Raw genomic sequence first — 26,220 nt, 5'->3', positions numbered from 1 at the left:
CACCTCTGAAAGTCAGCAAGACTGCACAGTGGGTAGTTAACGTAAAGAGAAGCATGGCGACTTGCCACTGTGGGCGTACGTGTAAATAACTGTAAGGATGTGACGACTCCAGTTTTGGTGCTTTCAGGTGAAAGAGTGCAAACTTGACCACAGTAGCATGTTAGCTGTAGTAACAAAAGCTAGCTTTTCAGAGCTACAATAAAAGTCTCATCTTCTTTGATAACCGAGGCCGCGTGTTTTCTCCTATCGAGTAGGCCGAACCAGATACTAAACCAAGACAAAGGAAAAAATGGCAACAGGTTTTAATTTAATTTTTATTTCACTTACATGAAATTACATTTTCCCCCTCCAAATAACAATTATGCTTGGGTGTTCTGTATGGAAACTCCAGAAGACATTAAACAAAGCTAGCCAGACAGCCTCTGCCTCCATTTACCTCCCCAGTAACTATTTCTTAGCCACATGCATTTTAGGCAAGTATCAAAAAAAGAAAAAGGAAAATAAAAACCCTACCTGAAAAAAGAACTACATAAAGCACATGGGATACTCGTACTGCTCTGCTTGATATACCATAACCTCATCAAGTATCAATCTTTGCTTGCTTTGTTCTCTTAGGTTTTCTATACCTCGTGATTTATTTTCTACATGGAGATAAAATCACTTGCAAGTCACTCCAAATGAAAAACATGAGCAAACGGTGGTTTTTAATGGAATGTGATCTCTGCCCATCCCAGAGAAAGCCACTGGATCACCTCTCTCTGCTCTCCTTCTGCCAATTTCCTCTTCCTGGGCTTTACAGCAAACCACAGATGGGCGAAATAAGTATGCCAAGTATTTAAAATGTCGTATTTATATATAAAATATATAAATTCATACCCTCTGACTAAACACGTTAACTTCCCCAGTGTTCAGAATGGCGTTTCCAATCCCCCCACCCACCCTCCCACCCAAAACGCCCTCCAATTTACCAAAGGGCCCTTTCCTGCTGTTCCTCACATGGAAGAACCCCCCACCCCCACCTCTTTCTCCCCGCCCGCTCACCCTCCCAGAAACGAAAGTGACAGAAAGCTCGTGAGTGAAAGAACCGAAACAGAGACTAGTCGTACGGTACGGGACAGCTGGATGAGGCGGTCTCAGCGTCGACAAACAGGGATGACAGCGGACGGGAGCCGGGCCGGCCATCAGTTGTCCTTCCCGTCCTCGGCCTCCTCTTCGCCCTGGTTGTCCGAGGTCCACAGCTGCAGGGGAGAGACGCGCTGAGTCCACATGCCAACCAGTCACTCTCAAAGCAAGCTCGCACTGTTAGGAGCCCGTTAGCAGGGAATCACAGTTGTGTGCAGAGAGACGGCAAAGTGAAAAGGCTCTGGAGTAAGACAGAGGGGAAGGAAGGAAGCCGTCTGCTCGAATTTCTACTTGTGTGATCTAAACATCTTTGGGCAAAACCAACAGTGCTGATAGAAAATCTGTCACACGGTATTGATTAAACATCAGCACACACTTCATGCTAAGGACAAGACACCAATTCAACAGCACGGGTGTCTGATGTGGATGCAAAAGGCAAAGACCCACTTTGAAATGACTTTTTAAAGACCCCACTCTCCGAAAGAGGAGGAGAGAACTAAAAACTCTCCTGAAGGCACAAGGACAGCGACAGCACACTTCAAGGAACCATGGATCAAAACACTCCTTCCAAGCCACCCCGCCGGATCTTACGGCCCCTGCCCCACACTTACGGTCAAGTTGTCCCTCAGTAGCTGCATGATTAATGTGCTGTCTTTGTACGAATCTTCGTTCAGCGTGTCAAGCTCTGCAATCGCTTCATCAAACGCCTTGGGGGAGGAAAAAAGAGGGAAAAGGGCGATGTGAGCTCAGCTGCGCCATCTATCCAAACGCCAGCAGCCATGTCACCCTGCAACTCACAACTGGCAACCCACTGGAGCTCAGCAGGTGTGAGCCTGGTCAGTACCTGGATGGGAGACCTCCTGGGAAACACTAAGCTTGCTGTTGGAAGAGATGTTAGTGGGGCCAGCAGGGGGCGCTCACCCTGCGGTCTATGTGGGTCCTAATGCCCCAGTATAGCAACGAGGACACTATACTGTAAACAGGCGCCATCCTTCAGATGAGACGTAAAACCGAGGTCCTGACTCTCTGTTGTCATTAAAAATCCCCGGGGCGTTTCTCGAAAAGAGTAGGGGTGTTACCCCGGCGTCCTGGCCAAATTTCCCATTGGCCCTTACCAATCATGGCCTCCTAATAATCCCCATCTATGAATTGGCTTTATTACTCTGCTCTCCTCCCCACTAATAGCTGATGTGTAGTGAGCGTTCTGGCGCACTATGGCTGCCGTTGCATCATCCAGGTGGCGGTGGAGGGGAGTCCCCATTACCTGTAAAGCGCTTTGAGTGGAGTGTCCAGAAAAGCGCTATATAAGTGTAAGCAATTATTATTATAATTATCTACTGCTTGAACCCCAGGCCGCGCGCGCCCAGTGCCCTGGCCTTACCGTTTTCGCCAGCGAGCAGGCTTGCTCGGGCGAGTTGAGGATCTCGTAGTAGAAGACGGAGAAATTGAGGGCCAGGCCCAGGCGAATGGGATGTGTGGGCTGCATGTCTTTCTTGCTGATGTCGAAAGCTGCCTGGTAGGCCTGCTGCGAGTTCGAAATGATTGCTGTGGAGAGAAGAGAAACGTTGTTTTTCCCTCCCATTTGCTTACTGCGGTCACTTGACTCAAGCCAGCGCCTTTGACTTTGCAGCATAACTTGTAACAGAATTAATGTTTCTGAAACAAGAAACAAAAATGTCATTTCTTATGGGGGAGGGGGGGCAACATATTTCTCCAAAAATCAGCTAGGTGGAGCTTGAGAACTGCGATATCATACTATTAACTCAGACTCTGCTGCTGCTCTGTCAGAAAGTTGTAGCTGAAGTTGTTTCCAATGGGAATGAGAATAACTCCCAATCCATCTGGAAGCAGCAACAAAGAGCATGACAGGCCGAAATTCCTTCCCTTGTTTCTGGACGTCAAGTTCTTGTCAAAATCAAACAACCGAAAATTCACAGCAGGATGCAGCAGATTCTGGGGTGTGTGCACATTCAGCATTTGTTCAACACTGCTGGAAGACAGCCATTCTCTGATGAGCAGCACTAACAGGGTCGGTGACCTATGAGCAGCAGTCAAATCCAGGCTGAGGCATTGGGAAGGGGAATTTGAGGAATGAGAGACTAAGATACAAAAGCCTGGGCTTATATGTTACTAAGGCAGGTAAAAGCAGTGAACTCTTCTTAATGTCTCAAGTGCACTAGCTTTCCTCTGAAGAGTGATGAGCACACCTCAGGACTGCAAACAATGAGGGGCTGCTGTATCCAGACAGCATCGCTGGTGAGATCTTTTCACCCACACTCAAGGCCTGAAATGCCATCCATGACTGGTGAGCACACCCTGTCCAAGAGCACTGTACAGTCAAACCGTGCTAACTAACTGGAACAGCACCAGTTTAAAACACAACAGACTGGACTTTGGAGATGAGTAACAAATAGGGAAAAGAGCGCCAGGCAAAATGTGATCATCTCGTCGCACAGCTCGAACAACTCTGTCCTTAAAATCCCAGTATTACAGAACAGGCATTCAGTGGGGATTTGAAAAGTGATTCAGCTGTCCGAAGACTCCTGGTCTAAAACTACTACGCTTTGGTGAGTAAGATACTCAAGTACACCTACAACCTTCAAGGTGCTTCTTTCCCCTAGGAATTTCAAAGCCTAGGACATACATTTTTGATATTTCCTCTGATAAGAACATCTCCGTCCCACTTCCTCCTCTTGAAGAACACAATGGTCCGATTGTAGTCTGCAGCAGCCAGACAAAGGGAACCGTTTATCTATTTTAAGTTTATTATTCATTTAGCTTGTATTCAGACGACTTACTTCTGTACCTGTTTATTCAGCTGGGCATGTTGCTGAAGCAGTCTTGAACAAAGCAGCTTATACTCCATGGGATAGCAGCAACACCGCACCCTGGTTTCGAACCCGCCACCTTCCAGCTGTGCGTGCCACACTAAGTCCAATCCTCCCATTCCAACTACCTACAGAGAGCTTGCGTGATGGCGTAACTATCTCAAAGTTCCTTAATGGATATTTAGGTGGTCTTCCCTGTGTCTCCATACAATGGAAGGGCATGAACAGCTAGGATTTTTTAAAGAAACCTTGCCTAAATTGGGGATGGACTGTCTGCACCGAAGAATATCCCCTAAACCACAGAACAGCACAAACCACAATGGCACCATTGAACTTAAGTGGTGAAAATGGTGGCAAAAGGCAACAGTTTTCCAACATGCCAAAATGAGAAGACTTTAATGGGGTGAGCCATAAATCGCTCCAGAGTAACTGTGAAATTGATGCAACACTTGAACTGTGTTCCAGCTGTACTGCTGCCAGCAGCCCCTGCTGTAAAAACCAAGTTGGTCCCCACAAGTACTTTTAATTTCCAAGATGACCTTTCACTTGCTAAGAACTTTTTGCTTTGTCTCCTGAGAGACTAAAACGAGAAGGTTTGATGAAGTTCAGCAGGTTAAGTGGAATCCCAGAAAATCATAAAAGCTCTTTTTTGTAAAGTTGAGAACTGCCAATTTTTGTTACACGCTGCAGATTTGGATGAGCAAATGCTTCTTTTTTCCCTTGTCCAGCGTGTCCTCTACAAACCCTGTGATCGCACACGGGGAGAGTGAGGAGGTGTGGGTGGACTCCCACTACACGCTGGTGCGGCTCTGCTTAGTGAATCCTGCTCACGGCCGGCTAGTGACATGACCTGCGATCACAGAGCTTAATCTACACTCAGGTAAGCACCTTTACTAGTGGAGCCCTCTCTGGAGGCCCTGGAAAGGCTTCACAGCAGGGAACTGGGTTACTTCTGTGTCAGACAATCCTAATGGAACTACGTCACAAGCGGTCTCTTCAGGACACTGTACTCAAAACACATCTGAGCTGCGGACAAAACCTAAGCTCGCAGGTCAGTTCCAAGACAAAAGGACAAGTATTTTGTATTTTGAATAAAGGGGAGTTGGGGGTAAAACTGCATCCTTCCCCACAGGAGTTTTATTAAGAGGACGGGCGATCTCAGCTATTCAAACTGGTCTTCCATGCGTTGGCAGTCTATACGCACAGCACTTCACAAGGATCACCCCGAAATCTCATTTTGATGAAGGGGACCTCATCGGTTTTTAGAAAAATACACATGCGTATGCGTCATAAGTTACGAAAAGTATTATTCTCTGAAATCTGACACTTTTGGATCTAGCTAAAGACAAAAAAAAAAACTCTTCAATGCATTATACTAGGATAAAAACTCCATTAGATTCAACAATATTAACCTCACTCATGATTACCACAGATAAACGTTACAATAATATTAAAAAATGAGCCTCCCAGTCAGATTGGCTTTCAAAGTCCCTTCAAAGCACAGGGACAAGATGAATGATAACATTCATTTCTGCTACCTTGGCTAAAAAGAAAAACTGCTCAATTCTCATAGCTTGTAGTCACAATTGAGTCACAAAAGATCCGTTAGTTAAGTGCACCTCTATACAGATTTTTGGAAAATCGACAGTATGTACTACAAATATCTGTTCAAATGGCCTAACAGAAAGCCTGCCGCAGGCAAGACAAATGGAAAGCCAGCTTTAAATGAGCCTCAGATGAAAGCCGGGTGGAGTTTCAATGAATCGCCAGCCTAAAGGAATGTGATTGAGCCCATCCTCCATGACGTATGACGTACAGAGCCTCAGAAGGATCAGACCAAGAGTTAAGTTTCCTATAGCGTCCCTTGCTTTCACACTTGGCGCGTTCCAACTTGTCCCAATCCCTCGTTTCCTGGGAGAGGTTGAGTTCTGCTGCTTGGTCGGATTCTTCTGGGGGGGGGTCGTGGCACGTGATTCACAGCTGCGAATCCTAACATTCCCTCTTCTCGAGAAAAATGCAGCACTTTCTGGTGTAGAATGACTTCCTGATCCACGTGCGTGAAAGAAGAATATAGTAATATAATACAGCCCCTTTAAAATAAGGCTGATTTTTTTTCCCCAAATTCGAGCAGATTCTCCCTCTTCATCCTTTTTTGTTCACACTTACAATTCTGGAACCTCTTCCTAATCCTCCCCCCAGCCCAAGTACTGACAAAATCTAAGTGCTGGATATTTTATAACCAAGGGGGCAAAGGAACATGTGCCAAACAAGTGTGAGCTGCCAAGCAGCAGGGGCCATAGGATTGCAGGCTGTACTGTCAGATTGCTTCAGGGCACTGCAGTGATGCGGCTCTCCTTTAACCCATTTTCTGTTTTAACAAAACAGGCTCATGGAGCCAAAGTCTTTCTGTTGCACATTCTGATCTATTCTTCTATCAGGCACATATAAAACAATGATCTGGTTTGTTAAACCTCCTTCAACAGGACTTATTCAATGAACATTTATGTATTTATGTCTAGACAGGAGGCTCTCACAGCAAGGGATCCAACAGCTGGACACAGCCTTCATGGGGTGACTAAACATCTGGAAATACTGGGTTCATCAATACTGGCTAAACTGGATTACACTATTAGGGACAAGATCAAACAACAGCAAACATAAAACTAACACGTTGACAAATTAATGCATTTCTCATTACTGTATTATTCCTTGCTGTGATAGCTATTCTGCAAAATTCTCTCAATAAAATTGCTGCATTCCCAGAAATATCATTAGAAATCTCACTGCCCCCCTCCCTGCCCACATAGCCTCCCCAGGCCAGGCGTCAGATGCACGTGATCAGAGCTCTTACTGTTTTTCTCTTCTCCAACAGCCACCTCAGCTAAGTAGCGATAGTAATCTCCTTTCATTTTCAAGTAGAAGACTTTGCTTTCTGCATGGGAAGCGTTGGGAATCAGGAACTTGTCCAAGAGAGCCTGCAAAGACAAATGAAGAATTGCCGCGTGAGCTGAACACAGGCATATTTCCAATATTCCAAGGACACATCTTATAGAAAGGATCAGGTCTTCAGGTTTCAGGTTTCCGAACAAAAAAATCCTGCACAACCTGACTCATGGAAGTTGACAGTATAAAATGCAATCAAATGTTACTTCCTCCCAACTCATGCTTCTGAACTTTTACATTTCTTTTAAAAATAAGCAAAACCTAGAACAGTGGTTCCAGTTATAGAATGTGTTTCCACGTTCCACACATTTTTCTAGACAACCTCAGGCTATGATGTTTTTACATTCTCGCTATCCCTGGAAATTAACATCATAAAGAAAACAAGGAAACATTTGTAATGTTCCCTACTTGAAATGTGAAATTCTTATTCATTACCTCAGTGCGCACAAATGAAGCACAGGAGTGCTTATGGGCGAATGCGTTTTGATCAACTGAGAAATTTAACTAGTTCAATTAAGTCACGAATGGCCAGAAGTGCTCCTTGAGAGGTACAGTGTTGGTGCTTTTGTTTCAAATGATCTCTTATGCATCTATCTGAGCAAATCACTTTCAGAGGTCAAAACAGAATTGTTCCAGGTGTGTAGATTTAAGGGTAGCCTTTGTTATTTTGCTATTGTTAACCATCTTGCACTGAATGCTTGCGTCTACGGACTAATCAAGTACACATTACACTCGCTACACTCAGTGGCCAGTCAGATCTCCACCTCGCCTCATATCGAGTATACAGCACCGCTGTCTCCGTCAAGGGGAAGCACAAATCTGACCACAGCAGCCTTAGTGATTTTAATAAGAACCGCAAACACATTCATCAAAACAACTGAAAACAAACTGATTTTCCTGGGATCTTCTTTGTTTTCATCTTCTGATTTTACCCATCTAATAACCGAAGGAGCCAACATCATGAATCCCAAAAGGATCACAACTGACCCGTGTCCTTTTGCTGAAGCGCATCAGTTTATTCTCCGCATTGCTGTCAATTGCATCAGCCTGCCTATCCTGTATGGGCTGTGACGGCAAAGTCAATGGAGTCACAGCAGACTGTATTCAGGAAAAGCACAGACAAGGGATACCAATCCCACTATTGTAAAAAGATAGCAGACTGATAAATACAGAGAACGCAGAGCTGGAACTGCTCTTGGACACGCTCCAGGAACATCTACTGCATGTCTCACCAAGTATCGGTGAACTATGTCCTCTGCTTTGCCACATTTACAAAGGTATGCAAAAACATGATCTGAGTATGTGGTGGCAAAATATTCAGAGAACCTGCTCAAGAAAAAGTGATTTCACAACACACGGCATCCTTTGAGCCTTCAAGTGCCAAGTCCGCAGATGTCTGGATTTATCCTTTTGAGAAAGAACACAACTTTCTCTTCGCGACCACCATTTGGGCACAGAATGTAGCATAAAAGCCAACAATTTCAAAAGCTAGTTGAAAATGACATTTGTTTTTCAATAAAATTATGCAACTGCCTTTTTAAGCATTCTTTTCAAAAGCCTCCTGGTTGTAAGGCTTTTTTTTCTCCTGGTAATCACCTCATACTACCAAAAATACTGGCAGTTCTTGATTTAGGAACGCACTCTTACCCTGCACATTCGCACTTACAACTGTTGGCGTTATAGTTAGTGCTGTAATTACACAGAATAACAGTGTGCAGTTCTTTAATACTAAAACTATTCTCTTGCAGAGTAACTCTGCGGCGCTTCCTCAGAGCTGCAGCTCTTTTCACATCACTAAAACGCCTTTCAGCCAAGACTCAAAGGACAAGGCTGTCTGTCAAGCCAGGGAGGGAGTCATCCCCGACAGCCCACCCATGAGAGAAGATACACAGACGAGGCCGAAGCCGAGCACAACACTCCAGGTCAAGGTGGGTTTACACAAGCCAGGGACAGCCCCCGCCTGCCTCGTCTGATGTTACGAATCAGTTTATTATTAAACCAACTGAACTGTACTCTCTCATAGCTTTATTCATTTAATTTTAAATGTGGCAGATTCAAAATGGTTAAAAAAAAGGCGTTAAAAAACTGACATTAAATTGGCTGAACTTCCCAAATTTTTGGCAGTGAATTACGTGCCGGGATTTTGATTGTTATCAAAAATAATGAAGCTCATTGAGCAAGCGTGTAAGGACAGGAGGTCTGTGTTGTTCCAGCTAACATTCACCAAGATCATCCAGAAGGTTGTGACATCCTAGCAGTGCTATTCACAGCATATACCATCTCTATAATGTTAATTATAATGTATTATATATTATAGATAGACATACAATATAAACTGTATTATGAAGTGTAAGAACTCGCAGTGTCCTAAATTAAGAAATGGTACAGATACTTGAGGTGTGTTAAACCAAAAATGTGTAAATTCAAGGGATGTTAATTGAACAGTAAACGTACAAATCATACAGCCAATATTACAGCACCACAGTAATGGAAAACAACAAACCGCTATGAAAATCTGTTGTCAAGCACTGAATAGAGACTTCAGAACTGATGTCAGCTCGGTGTGGAAGTAGGAAACGCTGTTAACAAGGCTGGGGTTGAAGATCGTTTTGCGGGAATGTCTTAGACAAGGATAGAACACCAGGAACATTAAGCTACTTGGTGACCAGACATACCAATAGGCTTCCTCTTGCTCGTAAGTTGTCACTTTTTTATAAGGCCTGTCCTTTAGAGTCAAATATTATGCCACAAACAGACTGCTGTACAAATTAAGAATGTGCTATTTTAAGATTAAACAAATGACAGCCGTCAGTTTTGGGAAATGATCAATAAAGAAAATATTCCGTTAGGTACTTTCTGGAAGAATTACAGGGGTGCATGTCATTAAATCCGTTTCCAGTGAACAAAGTGAGGCTCAGTATACTCTGTAACGGCACTCCGGCTTTCATATGATCACTGAGGTGCAATCTGCAGTTTCAAACACTGTAAGGTTGTGGATGAGCACAGGGGATTGGAGAGTTAAAGGTGCTCCGTGCGTCTCAGGAATGCTTACTGGGGTATTGCAATGTTGATCTGAAGCACTGTAAAACAAGGCAGGGACTACGGTTTGAAAAACTATCGAGTCTGAGCGCCTGCACACTGAAGGCTGCTAGCTGCCGGAGAGTTCAGCCACATCGGTTTCAGCTGGCTCAGGCCAGTTCTCCAGCACGCTGGGAGGTCACATGGTGTATCTGCAAAGGGCACAGTGACTCAGAAGCTAAGCATGGATTCTGACTCTAGCTCCCCTTTCAATCGAAATGGCCAAGCAGCCCGGTCTCCGCGAACAAGCATTCCCCTGGAAAGCACAGAGGATGTCAGCCGACACTTGGGCTTTATCATATAACACTGCTGTTCCTACTGCCACCTCTTACACAGAGCCAGGAAAAAGGATGAAGACTAAGCCTTTACAGCATAGCTGTACAACAGCTCCTGCATCAGGTAGCATCTTCAGTAAACTTGGGGCTGCCTTGGCATTGTGGGCATCAAGGCAAACAGGATAACACCAGGTGCAAACACCTGAGGAAACCTATTGTTTTCTTGCAAAGTGCTGTGGGCTGCTCCTGTCCCCCCCTCTGCTGACCGCAGCTCTGGAAGAGCACATAACCTGCTTTCCTCTCCCATAGGGAAGGGCTTAGAGGTCAGGTGACCCCAACACCGGCTCAGTTACCATCGCGACAGGACTAAAAGTCAGCCGCATGGCATGGTAACGCACACTGCCACAGTGATGCACGCTAGGTCACGCCTGCGTCCGCTACTCAAAGGCGGAGTCGAGATTTCCACGCCACGCAAGATGCAATGGTCCCACAGGAGCGTATCCAAGCCGTCTACGCTGGGGCAGTGGCTGGATCCGTGCAGGTCCCCGCCCGGCTTCCAGCCATCACTCTCCTTTCAAGACACGAGGGGTATGCACTCTAAACACACCCACCCACCACCCCCTCAACATTTACTTTCACTTCGCTTAAGTCATGAGGCACAAAGGGAGGAAAAAAACAAGAACATTTCAGGACAAATGAAGTGCAGCAGAAACTGAGTTTCGCCATTCCTGTCCCCTTTTGCCAAACGCTCAATCGGACGCTATCCCCAGTTGTCTCTGTAACCGGTAGCTAGTCTCGACGCCATCGCTCCTCCTGGGCGTTACCTTGCGTCTCCCTGTCGAGCAGCAGGGAGCCCCCTCACACTGTCCCTGGTCAATAATGCTTGATCCTGCATACAGGTTTGACTCGTTCCACCCCTCCTTTACAATTACTCTTCACAGCACTCTTTACAGCGGTGCTAGAGAGTTTGTGAACCCTTCAGAATTTTCTGAATTTCTGAATAAATTTGACCTAAAATGTGATCAGATCTTCATCTAAGTCATAAAAATAGATAAAGAGAACCGAATAAAACAAATAACACACAAAAGGATATACTTTTTCATTCATTTATTGACCAAAATGATCCAACATAATATGTCTTTGTCGGAAAAAGTATGTGAAGCTCTAGGATTATCAGTTCAGTTAAGGGGATAATTAGAGTCAGGAGTGTCAATCAATGGGATGACAATCAGGTGTGAGTTTGGGTGGCTCTGCCCTATTTAAAAACATAACACTTAAACATTTAAAACACTACCAAAGTCTGGTCTTCACCACACAGGTTTGTGAACACATGCCTCGATCAAAGCAGATTTCTGATGACCCCAGATAAAGAGTTGTCGATGCTCATCAGGCTGGAAAAAGACTTTCTAGTCTTTCTAAAGACTTTGGGCTTCACAAATCCACTGTAAGACAGTGTACAAATGGAGAAAATTCAACTCCATTGTTACTCTCCCCAGGAGTAGTCGTCCAACAAAAATCACTCCAAGAGCAAGGCGTATAATATTCCGGTAGATTCACAAAGAACCCCAGGGTAACGTCTAAGGATCTGCAGGCCTCTCTTACACTGGCTAATGTCAGTGTTCACGAGTCCACCATCAAGCAAACACCGAACAAGAATAGTGTGCATGGGAGGATAGCAAGGAGGAAGCCACCACTCTCCAAGAAGTACATTGCTGCCCGTTTAAAGTTTGCTAAAGACCACTGGGATGAGCCAGAAGACTATTGGAAGAATGTTCTGTGGACGTATGAGTTGAAAATAGAACTTTTTGGCTTAAATGAGAAACGTTAAGTTTGGCGAAAACCCAAACGCTGCATTCCAACATAAGAACCTCACCACAGCCGTGAGAGACAGTGGTGGCAGTACCAGGGTATCAAGCCGTCCTGGAACAATGAGTTCTGGATTGTACCAGCAAAATCTACAGGAGAATGTCAGGGTATCCGTCCGTGACCTGAAGCTCAACAGAAGGTGGGTCTTGCAGCAAGACAACGACCCTAAACACACAAGTCAGTCTACCAAAGAATGGTTGAAGCAGAAGAAATTTCGCTTTTTGCAATGGCCTTAATCCAATAGGAATATTGTGGCAGGACCTGAGGGGGGGGGTTCATGCAAGAAAGCCCCCCAACATCACCGAGTTGAAGCAGTTCTATAAGGAGGAATGGGCCTAAATTCCTCCAAGCCGATGTGCGGGACTGATCAACAGTTACCGTAAACGTTTGGTTGAAGTCACTGCTGCTCAAGGGGGTCACACCAGTTACTGAAAGCACAGGTTCACATACTTTTTCCGACAAAGGCATTTAATGTTGGATCATTTTGATCAATAAATGAATGAAGAAGTATATCCTTTTGTGCGTTTTGTTTTATTGGGTTCTCTATTTTTATGACTTAGATGGAAGATCTGATCACCTTTTAGGTCACATTTATGCAGAAATTCAGAAAATTCTAAAGGGTTCACAAACTTTCTAGCTCCGCTGTCGGTCCCGAGACAATGGTGCCCTTGCTCAGCTCACTGCTTTGTCTGAACTCCTTCACAAAGGGTGAAGGTGCGAGCTGCTGGGTTTTGAAGCCTAAGAGCAGTGCCAGCAGCAGTGCTGGACAGTATCTGATCTTGGGGTCCCCCGCTTGGCCCCACCCGCAGAACCCCAGCGCTGGTGTCCTTACAGACCCTTCACATCACGCCTCTAAGAAATCTGCTGGGCCAGAACCCAGGAAGGAGGGCAAAAAAAATAACATTCATGAAAACCACTACTAATGCAGTGCCAACCTTTTTTTTCCAGTTTTGGAATTGACATCCTCCCAGTTTGCAATGGATTAGGTTTATATCTATGAACCCTGTACCAATACAAGATGGGGCTGGTGGAGACTATGGCCTCTGCCATTTAAGACAGTGCAGTCTAGGAGGTTCAGCACTGCAGCACTGAAGCTCTAAGAGTCAGTACATCCCAGTGGAGCAAGACGGCCACCACTGAGGAACCCTGGGGCTCAGGCTGCCAGCGCTCCCACAGAACTGGGACCGGTCAGGTCACATGATGGATCATTACACCCACACCCTGAAATTCATTACCAGTCCAGGAGGCAGAGCGGCGTGAACAATTCCATTTGTACCCGACCTCTGCAGACATGAAGTGAGGCCGTGCTTGTGTGCCAGAGTGTTGGAAGAGAGCATGTTTAAGAGAAAAGGTGTGGATCAGCAGTAGGGCTGGGCGATATACTGAAAATCTACCGATACCGACATTAAGAATCTCTCACTGACCTAATTTTGCATAGGTAAAAGCTTTCCCCACTGTGTGCTTTCATGAGCGGTCCCCTTAAAGAACTGCAACACCCAGCTGTCACATCCAGTCACATGCTTCTGCCTCGTCTAACATCCGTTCTTCATTCCCAACACAAAGCAGCGTGCCGGGCATGAGACAACATGAGGCTTCTGCGGAACCCCAGTCAGGCGGGGATGGCTCAAGTACAAATGAAGACAAGCCGGTATCTAAAAAAGATGCAGTGTCGATCGTTTGGTCATATTTTGGCTTCAGCAAACAGGATACTGAACAAAGAGAAGTCGGATTTAAACTCCCGTCAGAAAACCGTTTCTGCGCCCAAATGTAACATGAGCAACTTTAATAGTGTTGCGAATTTAAAACATGATCTTTTAGCTTATCATGTAATCACATCATTTCAAGGGTTTCAAAAAATTGTTAATTAAATTGTTAATTTATCGTTATTAAGGTAAGCGTGTGAAATTATCGTGATACTGATTTGTGGTCATATCGCCCAGCCCTAATCAAGAGCTTTGCATAGCTTTCCCACTCGGAACCAAACATTAAACTTTCTAGTCAAGCTAACATTTTGCATGGAAATACAATTAAGAAAATAAGTCAAATACTTCATTGGAATTGTAGTCTCTTCCATTTTGCAATTTTCTGATGACCTCTGATGACTCCCGCAAACTTTGGGATGTTAAGCACAGTGTGAGCTGAAAGGGTTTTGGAAGCACTGAGCTAGAGCACGATACAGTGCACTAACTAGTAAGGAGCACAGATAATATAAAGACAGGAGTACTGCCAAACACTGAAACTGCAAAGGAAACGCAATCAGAAATCAAGACCGGGGAAACACCTGCCAGATGACATTTAATTCAGATGTAGAGAACTGCATGCAGGTGGCAAACAAACTATAAATATGGGAAATTGAGCTTGAAGAAATAAACTTGGATACTCATACTGACAATTTCATCTTCTAGATGTGGGGAAGCAATAGAAACAAAACCTATTTATAAGGATATACAGCTCAAATGGAGAATGTAATTTCTATGTAATACAATGCACTAATAAATCCCTATTTAGAAAATTGGTTATGTTACAAAAAAATACTGCTTCTCTGGAATCACTCTAGAGAAGTGTGATATATTTCAGCACCTAAAGGAATGTCCCACGTGGAAAAGTTAAATGAACTGAAGTGTTTTATTCTTGAGCAAAGACAAGGGGACCCGATAGTAGTATTCTAGATCCACAAAGGCAGAATAAACAACGAAACGCAAACCAACAGGTGGAAACTACACAGTAGTGCATTTAAAACTGAAAACAGGAAGCATTATTTTATACAGAGGGCTGTGGGAGTGTGAAACAAGCTACCTAGCCAGGTGGTCAAAGTCAATGCCATGGCTTCTTGCAAGAAAGGACTGGATGAGACACTCGGTTCAACGAGCTACTGACCAAATGCAAATAGCCACTTCAACAGAACAAGAAAACGTATACAGAAGGACAGGCCAAAACTGCAAGAGGGTAGCAACATCTTTGTAAGGATCCAGCCAATGTTTCTCATACTCATCATGGTGGAACGAATCTCTCCTGGGATTTGAGTGGACCTGGGACTTTTCCCACCTCCTAGAAGGGTTTTGAAAAACTGAAATCTTCTGTGTGTTAGATGTCTGCGTGTTCCCTGGACTGCTGGGAACTCGTGCCCAAGCTCATGTCGGGGGAAAAAAAGGCAGAGATGAGATATTATGTTTGGGGTTAAAACTTGAGACACTAACAAGCACATTTAGTTTGGGGCACTTAATTGTCAAAGGTCTGAAAGTAGTTCTGGAGTTAATTACTAAAGCAAGACATCCTCAAGTTATTTAAATGTCCATAGAGAACTTAACTTAATTCCTGTCAAAAGTTTTTCTAACCAGCATCCTGTTTTGGGAAATGGAGGGATGAGCCGGCCAGACCAATCTGTGACAATCACTGTAGAGTGCCGTTTAAATCTCACAGCGTCCCTGAATTTCTGCTGCAGTGAAACACCTGGACTGACGGGTAATTTCTCTGGAGATCTTAAGATTTCATTTTCATTGACCTCATCCAAGAAAACCTTGGGAGAAATGTAGGCAAAAACCCAGGTTCCCGTTGCTCTTGATATTCTGAAAAAACACCTTGAAAGAACCCCCACACTTCTGCTGCAAATGTGTTAAAGAAAAGGGGCAGCGGTGGTCAGGAAGAGCATGTCTAAGGCTCCAGCCTGCATTTAAGCAGCCCTCCTAAAGTAAGAGCTCCTGGTTCTAATTCCCCCTGGACGCTGAAGAGCTCACCTGTGCCTCACCTCAGTCTAGGGACAATATGCATCAGTTGGGTGAATTAGATCAGGAGTGCACTAATGAGCTTGGCTGAAGAGTGCTTGTGGTCAAGACAAGTAATTAGAACAAGCTGGGTTACTTATCTGGATTACTGTCAAACTAAACCTTAAAGAAAAATCATCTAGCGGGAGATTTAGTCATGGGAATGCATCTTGCTGGCTGTTTTCTCAACACAGAAACATTTTTGTGCAGACTTACACCATTTTTGTAACCATGCAGATCACCTGTGCTAATGTGCAGTTTGTGAGGAATCCACAGCCTGCAGGCAACACCCAAGAAGCTAGAGGACAGATCTTGCCATGCCCTCCAAGAAAAAAAGTAAACGCAACATGACAAAACGCTGTTTCAGCACCACAAGTTGCAAAGCCCATCATAAGAAAAGCGCATCTGTGGTCCACATTAAAAGCCTCATTTGCACTTTAGTGTAAAGTGTAATACTTGTTACACTTAGAGACGAATATCACCTCTTTATCAGCCGATACCTTTGGAGTTTTCCCAAGAGGATTTTGTTCCCTTTTAAAATGCTGCTGATTAAGAGGAGCTGTAGTTAAGGGCTTTGTATTTAATGACGCACATCGGTCCCGTTTTCAGAAACATCTTCTCCGCAGTAGTGGCAATACTCCCCTTCTGCAGGCCCATTTTAAAAGCCTGCAGCGTGGACATATCCGAGCAGTTCAAAATAGCTCTCTGTAAAGAACAGCATTCTAAACCCAATACTGGCTTCAATTCTGTAGCTTCTCTCGCCAATAGGTACAATTCTGAGCACTGCCTCATAACATGAAATACTGGAGTCACTTTTCCATACACACAGTGCTTTCAGAATGGGGATGTGGTTGAGCTCTCCGGTGATCCTTCTGGAAGAACGATCAAGGGAAAAAAAACTGCAAGTGCCGTAGCTTATTACTATTCTGCACATTCCTGAACTCGCAGCACAGCTGTGACTAACCGCCCATGATGTTACAGGGAACGGACAAGGCTACACACTGGCATGGTTTTTCCATAAGGCATCCGAGGCCAGGCCAGCAAGTCAGCCATGCCTCTGTACCGATGAGAATACATCTTGAAAACAGACTTCCACTGACTGAATAATACTGTCCAGGCTCCAGATGATAAGCTATTAGAATTAACTTGAAAGACCTTAAATATCATTTAAGAATGAAGCATCTGTACATATGTATACAGCTGAACATTTTAGCATAGCAATTGGAGGGAAATTCCTTAGCTCAAGGGTATGCAGCGGTGCTCGCCTGGGATTTTAACCCACAACCTTTCAGTTCTAGGCAAAGAGCCCCAACTACTCCTCCCCACTGCTGCCTCCTGAATACATCTCAATTGTAATACATGGGCAAGAATAATGTCACAGTTAAAGAGCAACTGAAGAGAGTATGCAGAGTCTGAATGACAAGCGTACATCACAATAGGCAGGTGTCGCTTAGCGCCAATTATAAACACAAATTGACAATCATTTAAAGGAAATTTAAAAATGAACTGAAACCAGCACTTTTAAAAACCATCTTCAAAGAAGATGTTACAAGTGTACTTTTAAATATGGTATATCCCACATATTATGGCGATCAGAATGACAGATTTCTGATCAAAGCAGAAATACACTTAAATACACTCAGATGCACTGTTTCATGATGAATGGGACATGTGAACTATAAATCTTAATTGGATAAAGTAACCGAATGATGCAAGACTTTTAAAGCACATGGTGCATGTTTATGGGTAAGTACTTACTACAAACTACAAAAAACCACCTCTGGGCCAAACCAGCATACAGGCTAACAAACAGATGTTTATACAATTTAAATGTACTACAGCATAAAATCTTAAAGAAAGCTCTTTTCACAAAACCAAATTAAAACTTGGATTATCACGGTTTGGCTGGATTCTGGAGACACCTGAAGAGCTTACAGCATGTGATTCAAGAGGATATATGGGAGTTGGGGTGCATTCAAAAGTGGGCATCAGAGTGGCATTATTTTTTTTTATTTGTATGACAAAAATAGCAACAAAGATCTATTTTTGAATTATATACACAGAACATAGCAAGGACAGGCTTTCTAAAAAAACTGTCAAGATAATTTTGATCACAGATTGCATGGTGGTGCAGTGGTTAGCAGTGCTGCCTGGCAGAGTTGAGCCCCTGGGTTCAATTCTGGACCTGGGGTGCCGCCTGTGTTTGGAATTTGCATGTTTGGATGTTTGCGTGTTCACATGGGTTTCCTCCGGGTGCTCCAGTTTCCTGGTACAATCCAAAGATTTGGAGTTGGAGGCACGCGTAGGATAAATGGCTCAGGGAAGACCGGCCCTGCTGTGAGTGTGTGTCTGTGTTTGTTTCTGTCTGCCCTGTGATGGACTGGCGTCCTGTCCAGGGAGTACCCTGCCTTGCGCCTACTGCTTGCCGGGATAGTCTCCGGCTCCCCCACAACCCTGAATTTGAAGCAGTGGTTAGAAAAGGGTTAGATGGATGGATGCATTCAAAAGATGTTTTTGTGAGAAAAGGTGCACCACTTCTTCAATCAAGTAAAACAAATGATGTATTCAATTATGCACGACCATGTACTGCATACACTCCGTGACTCGAGGAATGCAGATAAACACGCTAGATATACATTTTCACTTTGTGTCGAAGCTTTTGTAGTTTTATTTGTTCACACTGGTGAGGAGCACCCCCTCTTTAAAAACCTCAGCGGGTTTTCCCAGTTTGCAGCAGAAAAGCTCTCTGACAGGTGTAACAATACTACACACCGACAGTGAACAGAACCGCATCAAGGACAAACACCGCCAAACTCACACTAAACCTGTTGGATAAAAAACATAAAAGAGAGCAAAAGACTCAGGTCTCAGGGTCTGAGGTTGTTGTTTCTCCAGTGGTGGTTGCATGGAATCTAAATTATAAATGCTAAAACATGCAGCATTTGAGAGCCGTCCCAAGAGGGGGGGTCTTAGGCCATTAAGCAAACGATCAACACCACAGGAAAATGGACTCTGCTGAATGTTATCCTTAAGTTCCCCAATAAGTATTTACACGTCACAGTGCATCATCGATCACTCCTGCACAACAGGTGCAAGACGTCCATTTATTGCACTAGGAACAACACAGACCTGCCCGAGGACAGGGCCTTCTTCACGACTGGGTTTAAGCACAGGTTAGGGCAGAGGAGCACAACTCTGTCCCTCAAGGGCTGCTGACCAGCAGGTTGTATAGGTCTCTCGAAACCTACATTTTCTCGAGAACACAAAAGCGACCCAACTTGTCTCGTGAGGCAGGTAATGAGGTAATTAAGGGCTCAGATAGAAGGCCATCCAGACGTCCCGTGACCCTCCAGGACTGGAGCTGTGCACCACTGATTTAGGACGTTACTGTACCTTTCCCAATCCTATATCACTCCTGTCTCAAACCTGCACAAAGAAAAGTTCTAAACGCAGTCATTCCCTCCCAGCCCTGCAGGGGGCGCTGTGTCTTCTGGGTTTCATGCCACTGCAGACTCTTAATGGCTTGACTTGAATCACCTGTTCACTGGTGATCTCTACGACCACCGTTTCCAGGTTGGCGCTCACTGGGGATTTCAGTCCTATAAAACCTGGGCAACTGCGGCCCTCCAGGACCAGCAGAGAAGATCCCCATTAAGGCAGCCATGTTAAAACCCCCACAGGCGCATCCGTGGAATACCAAGAACGTTCTCGCCTGTCTAAACGTGGCTCCCCCCGGCGTGGCGCTACATTAACGGCCGGGGCCGCCGTCCTTACCAGCACGTCCTTGCAGATCTCCTTCAGCTCCTCCTCGATCTTCTCCCGGTACTCCTTGGCCATCTGCTGCTTCTTGTCGCTGCCCTCGGTCTTCTGCTCGATGCTGGAGACCACCCGCCAGGAGGAGCGCCGGGCGCCCACCACGTTCTTGTAGGCCACGGACAGCAGGTTCCTCTCCTCGTTGGACAGCTCGCCGCCCTGCTCGGTCACCGCCTTCATGGAGGCGGCCATGTCGTCGTAGCGCTCGGCCTGCTCCGCCAGCTTGGCCTTCTGCACCAACTCGCTCTTGTCCATGGCTGCTTGCGGCTGCAGGGGGGGAAGGCAGGAAAGAGAGATAGAGGCCGTCACTAAGGGCAGCTCCCTGGACTCGCCCTGCCTTTGTACCGTTTAGGCGAGATCCTGACTTAGAGGCGTTCAGTCATAACCCCACAACTGGGAGCTTTGCACCACTGACTCCTCAGCCAAGCACCGACACCGAACATCCGATCCTGCGGTTCCTCTCGTACTGCAACACCACCTCATCAGCAGGGTAAAACTGACCTGTCTCGCGACGGTCCAATCCCAGATCCCGTTCCCTGCTAGTGGGTGAACGATCCCCTTCGGCTACACCCTGCAATAGTGCCGCTCCCCACCCACTGCCCTGAAGAACAATGCTGGCCATTTTATTTCTTTTTCATTCACGGACACGCACACTTTAAGAGGCATGTACCGCGCGCTCCATAACCCGCATCTGTGGTTGTCATACCCTCATCGCCACTGTTGGGGTGGTACAACACCCCAAAACTATAGATGACACCAAAATTCATTTTTGTCCGCGTTGCGGATTATTCATCACGTTACATAACAGCTGACGCCGGTGTGCAAAGATGCTTACAGTGCAGGAGTGCCCAGATAAAGCCACTGCCTGCTCCGTTCAGTTAGACCAGCTCCTGAATTATTTACATGCCTGGCAATCAGTTCAGCTCCATTGCTAAGAAGCTGGATGCAACACAGCCGTACCGTTCTGAAATGGACTGGACGTCCTGCAAGCAGGAAACCCCTGAGAGCACGGGCACACACATCACCTAGCCAACAGGCAATAAACCCAAAGAGTATCTATGGACTTCCAGAAGATCAGAACAGGCCACCAAGAAATCAAAAGCTCTTACTTTGTTTCAGATGTGAAATTTGAGAACAGCGTAGCACGGCTATTTGTCTGAGGTGTCCATGGAAGTTGTCGGTAGGAGGCCTGCACAAAACACTGAAGTTATGTCGAAGGGCTCGCTTGCCTATTCATTCCCCTTACTTCCATTATGAAACTCCTAGTCACCCCACCGAGAACTTCCAACTCACCAGATGACATTCTGACTAGGTGATAAAGCACGTGGAAAGCACCGAGAGGCTGGAGCTAAACAGGTTTTAAAGGAATGAGGCTTAAAGGAACTTGGTATTAAAGGGAAGCTACTGCACTGACAGGCCGAGAAAAACTGACCTTTTAAGTCTTGAACAGGGAAAACAACGAGCAGGACCCGATTCAAGTATTCAGAAACCTCAAGAGGCAAAGCGAACGTTGAGGACTTCCTCAGAACGGACACTGGAACACGAACCAGAGGACAGGTGGAAACTACATGGATGTGCACTTAAAACCAGAGAACAAGAGGCACTTCTCTACCCAAAGGGTTGTGGGAGTGTGGAGCAGCCCATCCAGCCATGGTGTTAAATACGATACCCTGATTCATTAAAAAAAAAGCTGGATAGCATACTTGGATCAATTAACTATTAACTAGCCTACACAGGCTAAAATGAGCCAAAAAGCTTTCTTGTATTTGTAATTGTGTTTTGGCCAAGTGCCCAGTCTCCTCTAATCTTGATGGTGTCATAATGAACCACACCTACATTAACTCAGTTTAACTATAAAACCAAATAAATCCTGGTTTTCATCATTGGGGCATCTTCAAACTACGATACAAGTCAGTAAGCACTTTTCCATACCAACTCAAAACCCACCACAAGTGGATCACAGTGCAGTTTCTGCAAAGGGCTTAAAAAACATCTTACCACACAGCGCACTGGATGGTAAAGGCTTACAAATCCCGATGCATCGGGTCTCAGGAACGGGTTAAAATCGATGAGTTAAAAGCTTTCCACTTGCAAGACTGAGGAAAGTACTATTGCCAATAGGAAATGAAAAAAATGACAGCTATTATCCGTCATTATATTAAATGACACATGGCAGGTGTGCAAGATGAGCCCCGTTCATCTGCTGTTCCGCAGGTTATAAGAGGAACAATCAGTGGAAACCCCAACTATCTCAAGCAGGGGCGTGTGCACACTTGCCCCCCCAGTGTACTGGCAGCAGCATATGAATCAAACGCACGCAAACAAACACACAATGCAAATTCCGCGCCCGGAACCCACCGGGTTCAGGCCAAGCGGGGGCTTTTGCGTGACACCGACAGCAGGCCTCCATCCCGCAGCTTGAACCCACGGCTGCTGACGCCCGCCCCGCTCCCGACAACTGCCATGGCGGCTACCTGGACGCGACACATCAAGACGCCAATCACACACGTACAAAAAAAAAAAACAACAACCCAACAACCACCGACGTTGACGATAACCCTCATAAAAATCAACGCTGTGCTTTTTTTTTTTTCCTCAGAGAATAAAAAAAGCGGGGTTACATGATTTAAAGCCCGGTGTGAGGGGACTCTGAAGCCCGGCAGCGTCTGTCAGAAACGCAGCCCCCGAGTCTGAAGAGTACGTTAGACAACATCGACCACGCACACACCCCCCATGTCGCATCCGCTGCGGAAACCTCCTCTCACACGTGTCGAGAAGAGAAAAACGTGAGGGTTGTCTTTTAAAAACAGGGGCCCCAGCCCACTCGAGACGTCCCGTCCCGCCCCGCCCAGCCCGCGTGAACGACGGCGGGGTAGGGCGCACGCGAGGTGATCACGGGAACGACTCTCCCACGGGCGCGGGTGGGCAGGTGAGGGGGGGGAGGGCTGAGGAGACGCGACCGTGGCCGTGATACCTGTCCGGGTCGCCGCGGTCCCTCCACACGGGGGGAAGCACTCCGTGAAGTAGACGCGCGTAAACTCGAGATTAAAAAAAAAAAAACGGCTTTCCGTCTACCTTTTCAACATAGGACAGCCTGTTACCTTCAGCTCACTGTGGAAAGACCTCACGGCGGACGGCGGAACAAGCACAGGCCCACAGGCCCTGAAGGCTTCAGCCTGTACGGGGGGGGGGGGTTCAGCCGCTTCGTGGACGAGCACCTCAAACAGCTACCGGAAGCCGGGTTCGAGCCCGTCTATTTGCATAAAAGGAAAAGCTTCACCTACCCTCCCGGGGGTAAAAGGGGGGGGGGGGGGGGACGACGAGCTCTTTAACTCTGGGCTGCAGAACACCGAACACACGCCACCAGCGAGGGACACGCGTGGGGAAGTGAACGTGGTGAACCCGTGCCGTCAGGCTTCCCCGTCACCCGCTCTGACAGGCGCCGGCTTCCCATGTCAGAAAAGCCCCCGCTAGCAAGAGCGGGCCTTTTCATTTTTTTTAAAAAAAAAAAAAGGGGGGGGGGGGGGGGGACAGACGCTGGTCCCCTCCCGACATGAAGACGACGGAGGGATGACCCAGCCTCCACCCGAAGGGCGTCCAAGCCCGCTTTCTCCCCCCGGGGTGTCATCACACACACAGCCTGTCGCCGAGGGAGCCGGGTCGCCGCCCAGCCCACTTGTGAACGGAAATCCTCCTGACTGACTCAGCGTGAAACTCGGCGACAACGGCAGAGAACAAGCGGCCCGTAGTAATAGTAATAATAATAATAATAATAATAATAATAATAACAACAATCCTACTACTGCAGCTCACACCGGCATCCAGCTTCCGCACCGGACTGCTGCTGTCCAGTAGTTTTGGAAATGCCCCCCCATCAGAAACAGAACCGCTGAGGTGCAAAGAGCGAATCACAAACAGCCCGCAGGACACGCCCCCCCCCCCACCCCCCCAAAAAAACCAAAACGTTTCCTATGAGGCGACAGGTCTCTTCATCCCGGCTACCTGGGCGAGCACCGTGCGCAACAAGGGCGCGGGAAACTACGGTTCGGGTGGGTCACCCCACGGGGGAAATCCGATCGTTAGAAGCGGGGACGACCCGCCACGCACGTCCACGAAATAAAAGAAAAAGGAAGAAAAAAAAAAATCGCGGCTCTGTACCGACCTCGTCGCCAGGGCGGCCCGGGGGCGGCTCGCGGCCTCGCGGGGCTCCTCTGGCGAGGCACGCGGGTGCGCGGCCGCCCCGCCACACCCAGTTCCCTACCTGGCCCGCGCGCACCGCGGGGCGGCCGCCCCGGCCCACCTCGCGCCGAGCGCGCGTCGCCCGCGCCAGGGCAGATCCGGAAGTGGCTGCACGGCTGGCGCTCGGTAACACGAGTGGCCTCCGCCGCGACTCGCAGGGGCGGGGGGGGGGGAGATATATCTATAATATCTCCCCCCCCCCTTCCTCCGCGCCCGTCTGTCTCGTTTGAGAATTACAAGTCGCAATATCTACCTGTTTCGATTTAACTTTGGGGGGGGGGGGGGTACCCCGAACTTTTAATGAAAGACGGCTGGGGTGGTGCCAGCGCGAATGAATGAAAAAGTACGAAGGAAGGTGACAGGGGCCGTAGGAGGAGGGGGGGCGTGAAATAAAACCGGCGATGCGGTGACCGACGAGCCTTACCTGGACAGAAATCAGGGCACGGAGGGAGGGCGGGCGGCGCGACCCAGCCCATCCTGACATGAACGCGCTGGCTACACACACACACACCCGTCAGCGCCCGAGCCTCGCCGTCTCGTCAGACAAAAACCTTCGATAACTTCACCACATTCACGTGGCTCACAAAAAAAAAACCCCGCTTCGATTCCCCCCTATAAAGCCCTCCACTCCACGAGAAGGACGAGGGCTGTGGCGTTGGATTTCTAATGAATCGCCATCGATAGGGAGGTTTGTTTGTTTTTTTTTGCTCCCGTTCTCTCCTGTCTGTTGTCCCGAATAACAGTTCATTGTCAGCCTCTGCTACTAGAACCCTCTGCACGCCCGCACCATTAAAATCTCCACATTAGGCGTACCGTAGTAAGCGGCATTTACAGGGGGGGGGAGCGGCGGCGGCGAGTCCCGGCGCAGCTAGCTCAGAAGCAGGCGCAGCGGAGCGTAAAGAAAAGAGGCTTTCTTTATGATCAAGGAGGGACCGAGCTGCAGAACCATAGCCGTACAAAGCTCGGAAGCATCCGAAAACACCGGTTTTCTTCCGTTCTGGTTCCTGTTTAAAAACCCTAAGGAAACAAGCACGGCTCCATCAAGCCCACCGGGGACGCACCGAACCGCGGAGACGGGCAGACGCGAGTCTTAACAGGTATTATTCGCGATCGGCGGCGCCAACTTACCTGAGAGTGTGTATTAATCGCGTCCTCGCTCTGGCTGCCCAGCTGACTCGCACTCGCAGGCAGTCGGTCCGTCTCGCTCTGATCCACGGGGTTTCCCTCCAATCACCAGCCCCAGGAGCAGGGACAGGGCAGGGAGCGGTGACGTCAAGGGGCTGCCAAGGCAACCGGTGATTGACGTGCGAGCGCCGACCCGCCCTGCACGGCCGCCCCGGAGAGACCCGGGTTAGCTCGAGGGCGCGCTTCTCTCCTCTCTGCGAGGCCAGGAGGGAGTCGACCGCCGCCTCCTCCTCCTCCTCCGCCCCGCTTTCCTGTCCTCCCTCCTTCTCATCCGCCCGCCCTCCCTTCTCTCCCTCTCCCTCTGTCCGGCCGGCAGCAAGAAATGACAGCGCAGAGGCAGGAGCGTCTCTAACCCTCCCCCATCGCTGTTTCCTGGAACCGCAGTGTTGGGCGCAGCGGCGGCCGCTGTCTTGAGCAGGTGGAGACAAGACGCGAGGAGCCGCCGAGGAGTGGCCCGGCCTGAGGGGAGGGGGGGGGGTTGGCGAAGAGGGTGAAGTCAGAATATATATTGCATACCCTTTCCAGGCTTTTTATGCCCTGCCCAGTAGTCTGAACGGTAGTCTGACTACAGTAGTCTGAAAACACCCCGCGAAATTTCAATGTAATAGTATCCCACCCATCCTCTCTGTCGGTCGAAAGGGGGAAAACAGAGAGAGAGAAAAGACGTCTTGTTTTCTTCCTCGATTGGCTCCAGGCTCATGGAGACTGTAAGGACGTCGCTGCAGGAATGGTTGGTGCCTGGAGGGTGCTGGTCAGTGTCACACAGGCGTCCCTAGTGCGGATTTGCACTTACATATTTTCGATGCATTTATTTGTTTTTAGTTGTTACCACGGCGATTAATCCTATCGGGAACAACAGACAAGTTAGCCTAGCATCCAAAATAAAATATTACAGATTATTCATTGAAATACAGGCTTTCTGCTCCATAGGTCCATACCGATGCAGCGGCTATCAAAAGTATTCACCCCCCTGGGACATTTACTTTATAAGATCAGATCACTTTATTAGCCATATACAATTTCTTGCATTAGGAATTTGTCTTTACGCACACCCCAGCTTGCTCTCCACGAGACACACAGACAGAGAGAAGCCTGGGGTCAGAGCACAGG

The 26,220-nt window shown here is 47.2% G+C and overlaps 1 protein-coding gene across 1 annotated transcript; it reads right to left on the bottom strand.

Annotated features, from left to right (window-relative positions):
- Positions 1–300: 300 nt before the first annotated feature.
- On the bottom strand, positions 301–25,571 carry ywhaz (tyrosine 3-monooxygenase/tryptophan 5-monooxygenase activation protein, zeta polypeptide). The gene is made up of 6 exons (XM_088928565.1): positions 25,054–25,571; positions 19,648–19,953; positions 6,802–6,925; positions 2,504–2,667; positions 1,734–1,829; positions 301–1,238 (listed from the first exon to the last, which is right to left on the bottom strand). Exons 2-6 carry the CDS (start codon positions 19,939–19,941, stop codon positions 1,182–1,184), a joined length of 735 nt encoding a protein of 244 aa, XP_088784691.1. The 5' UTR covers positions 19,942–19,953; positions 25,054–25,571; the 3' UTR covers positions 301–1,181.
- Between the last annotated feature and the right edge of the window lie 649 nt (positions 25,572–26,220).

The sequence above is a fragment of the Atractosteus spatula genome, chromosome 12 (assembly GCF_055471065.1).
Source record: "Atractosteus spatula isolate fAtrSpa1 chromosome 12, fAtrSpa1.hap1, whole genome shotgun sequence".
In the NCBI taxonomy this organism is placed as follows: domain Eukaryota; kingdom Metazoa; phylum Chordata; class Actinopteri; order Semionotiformes; family Lepisosteidae; genus Atractosteus; species Atractosteus spatula.
Note: the sequence above shows the minus strand (reverse complement) of the source record. Positions and strands in the feature narration are given on the sequence as shown.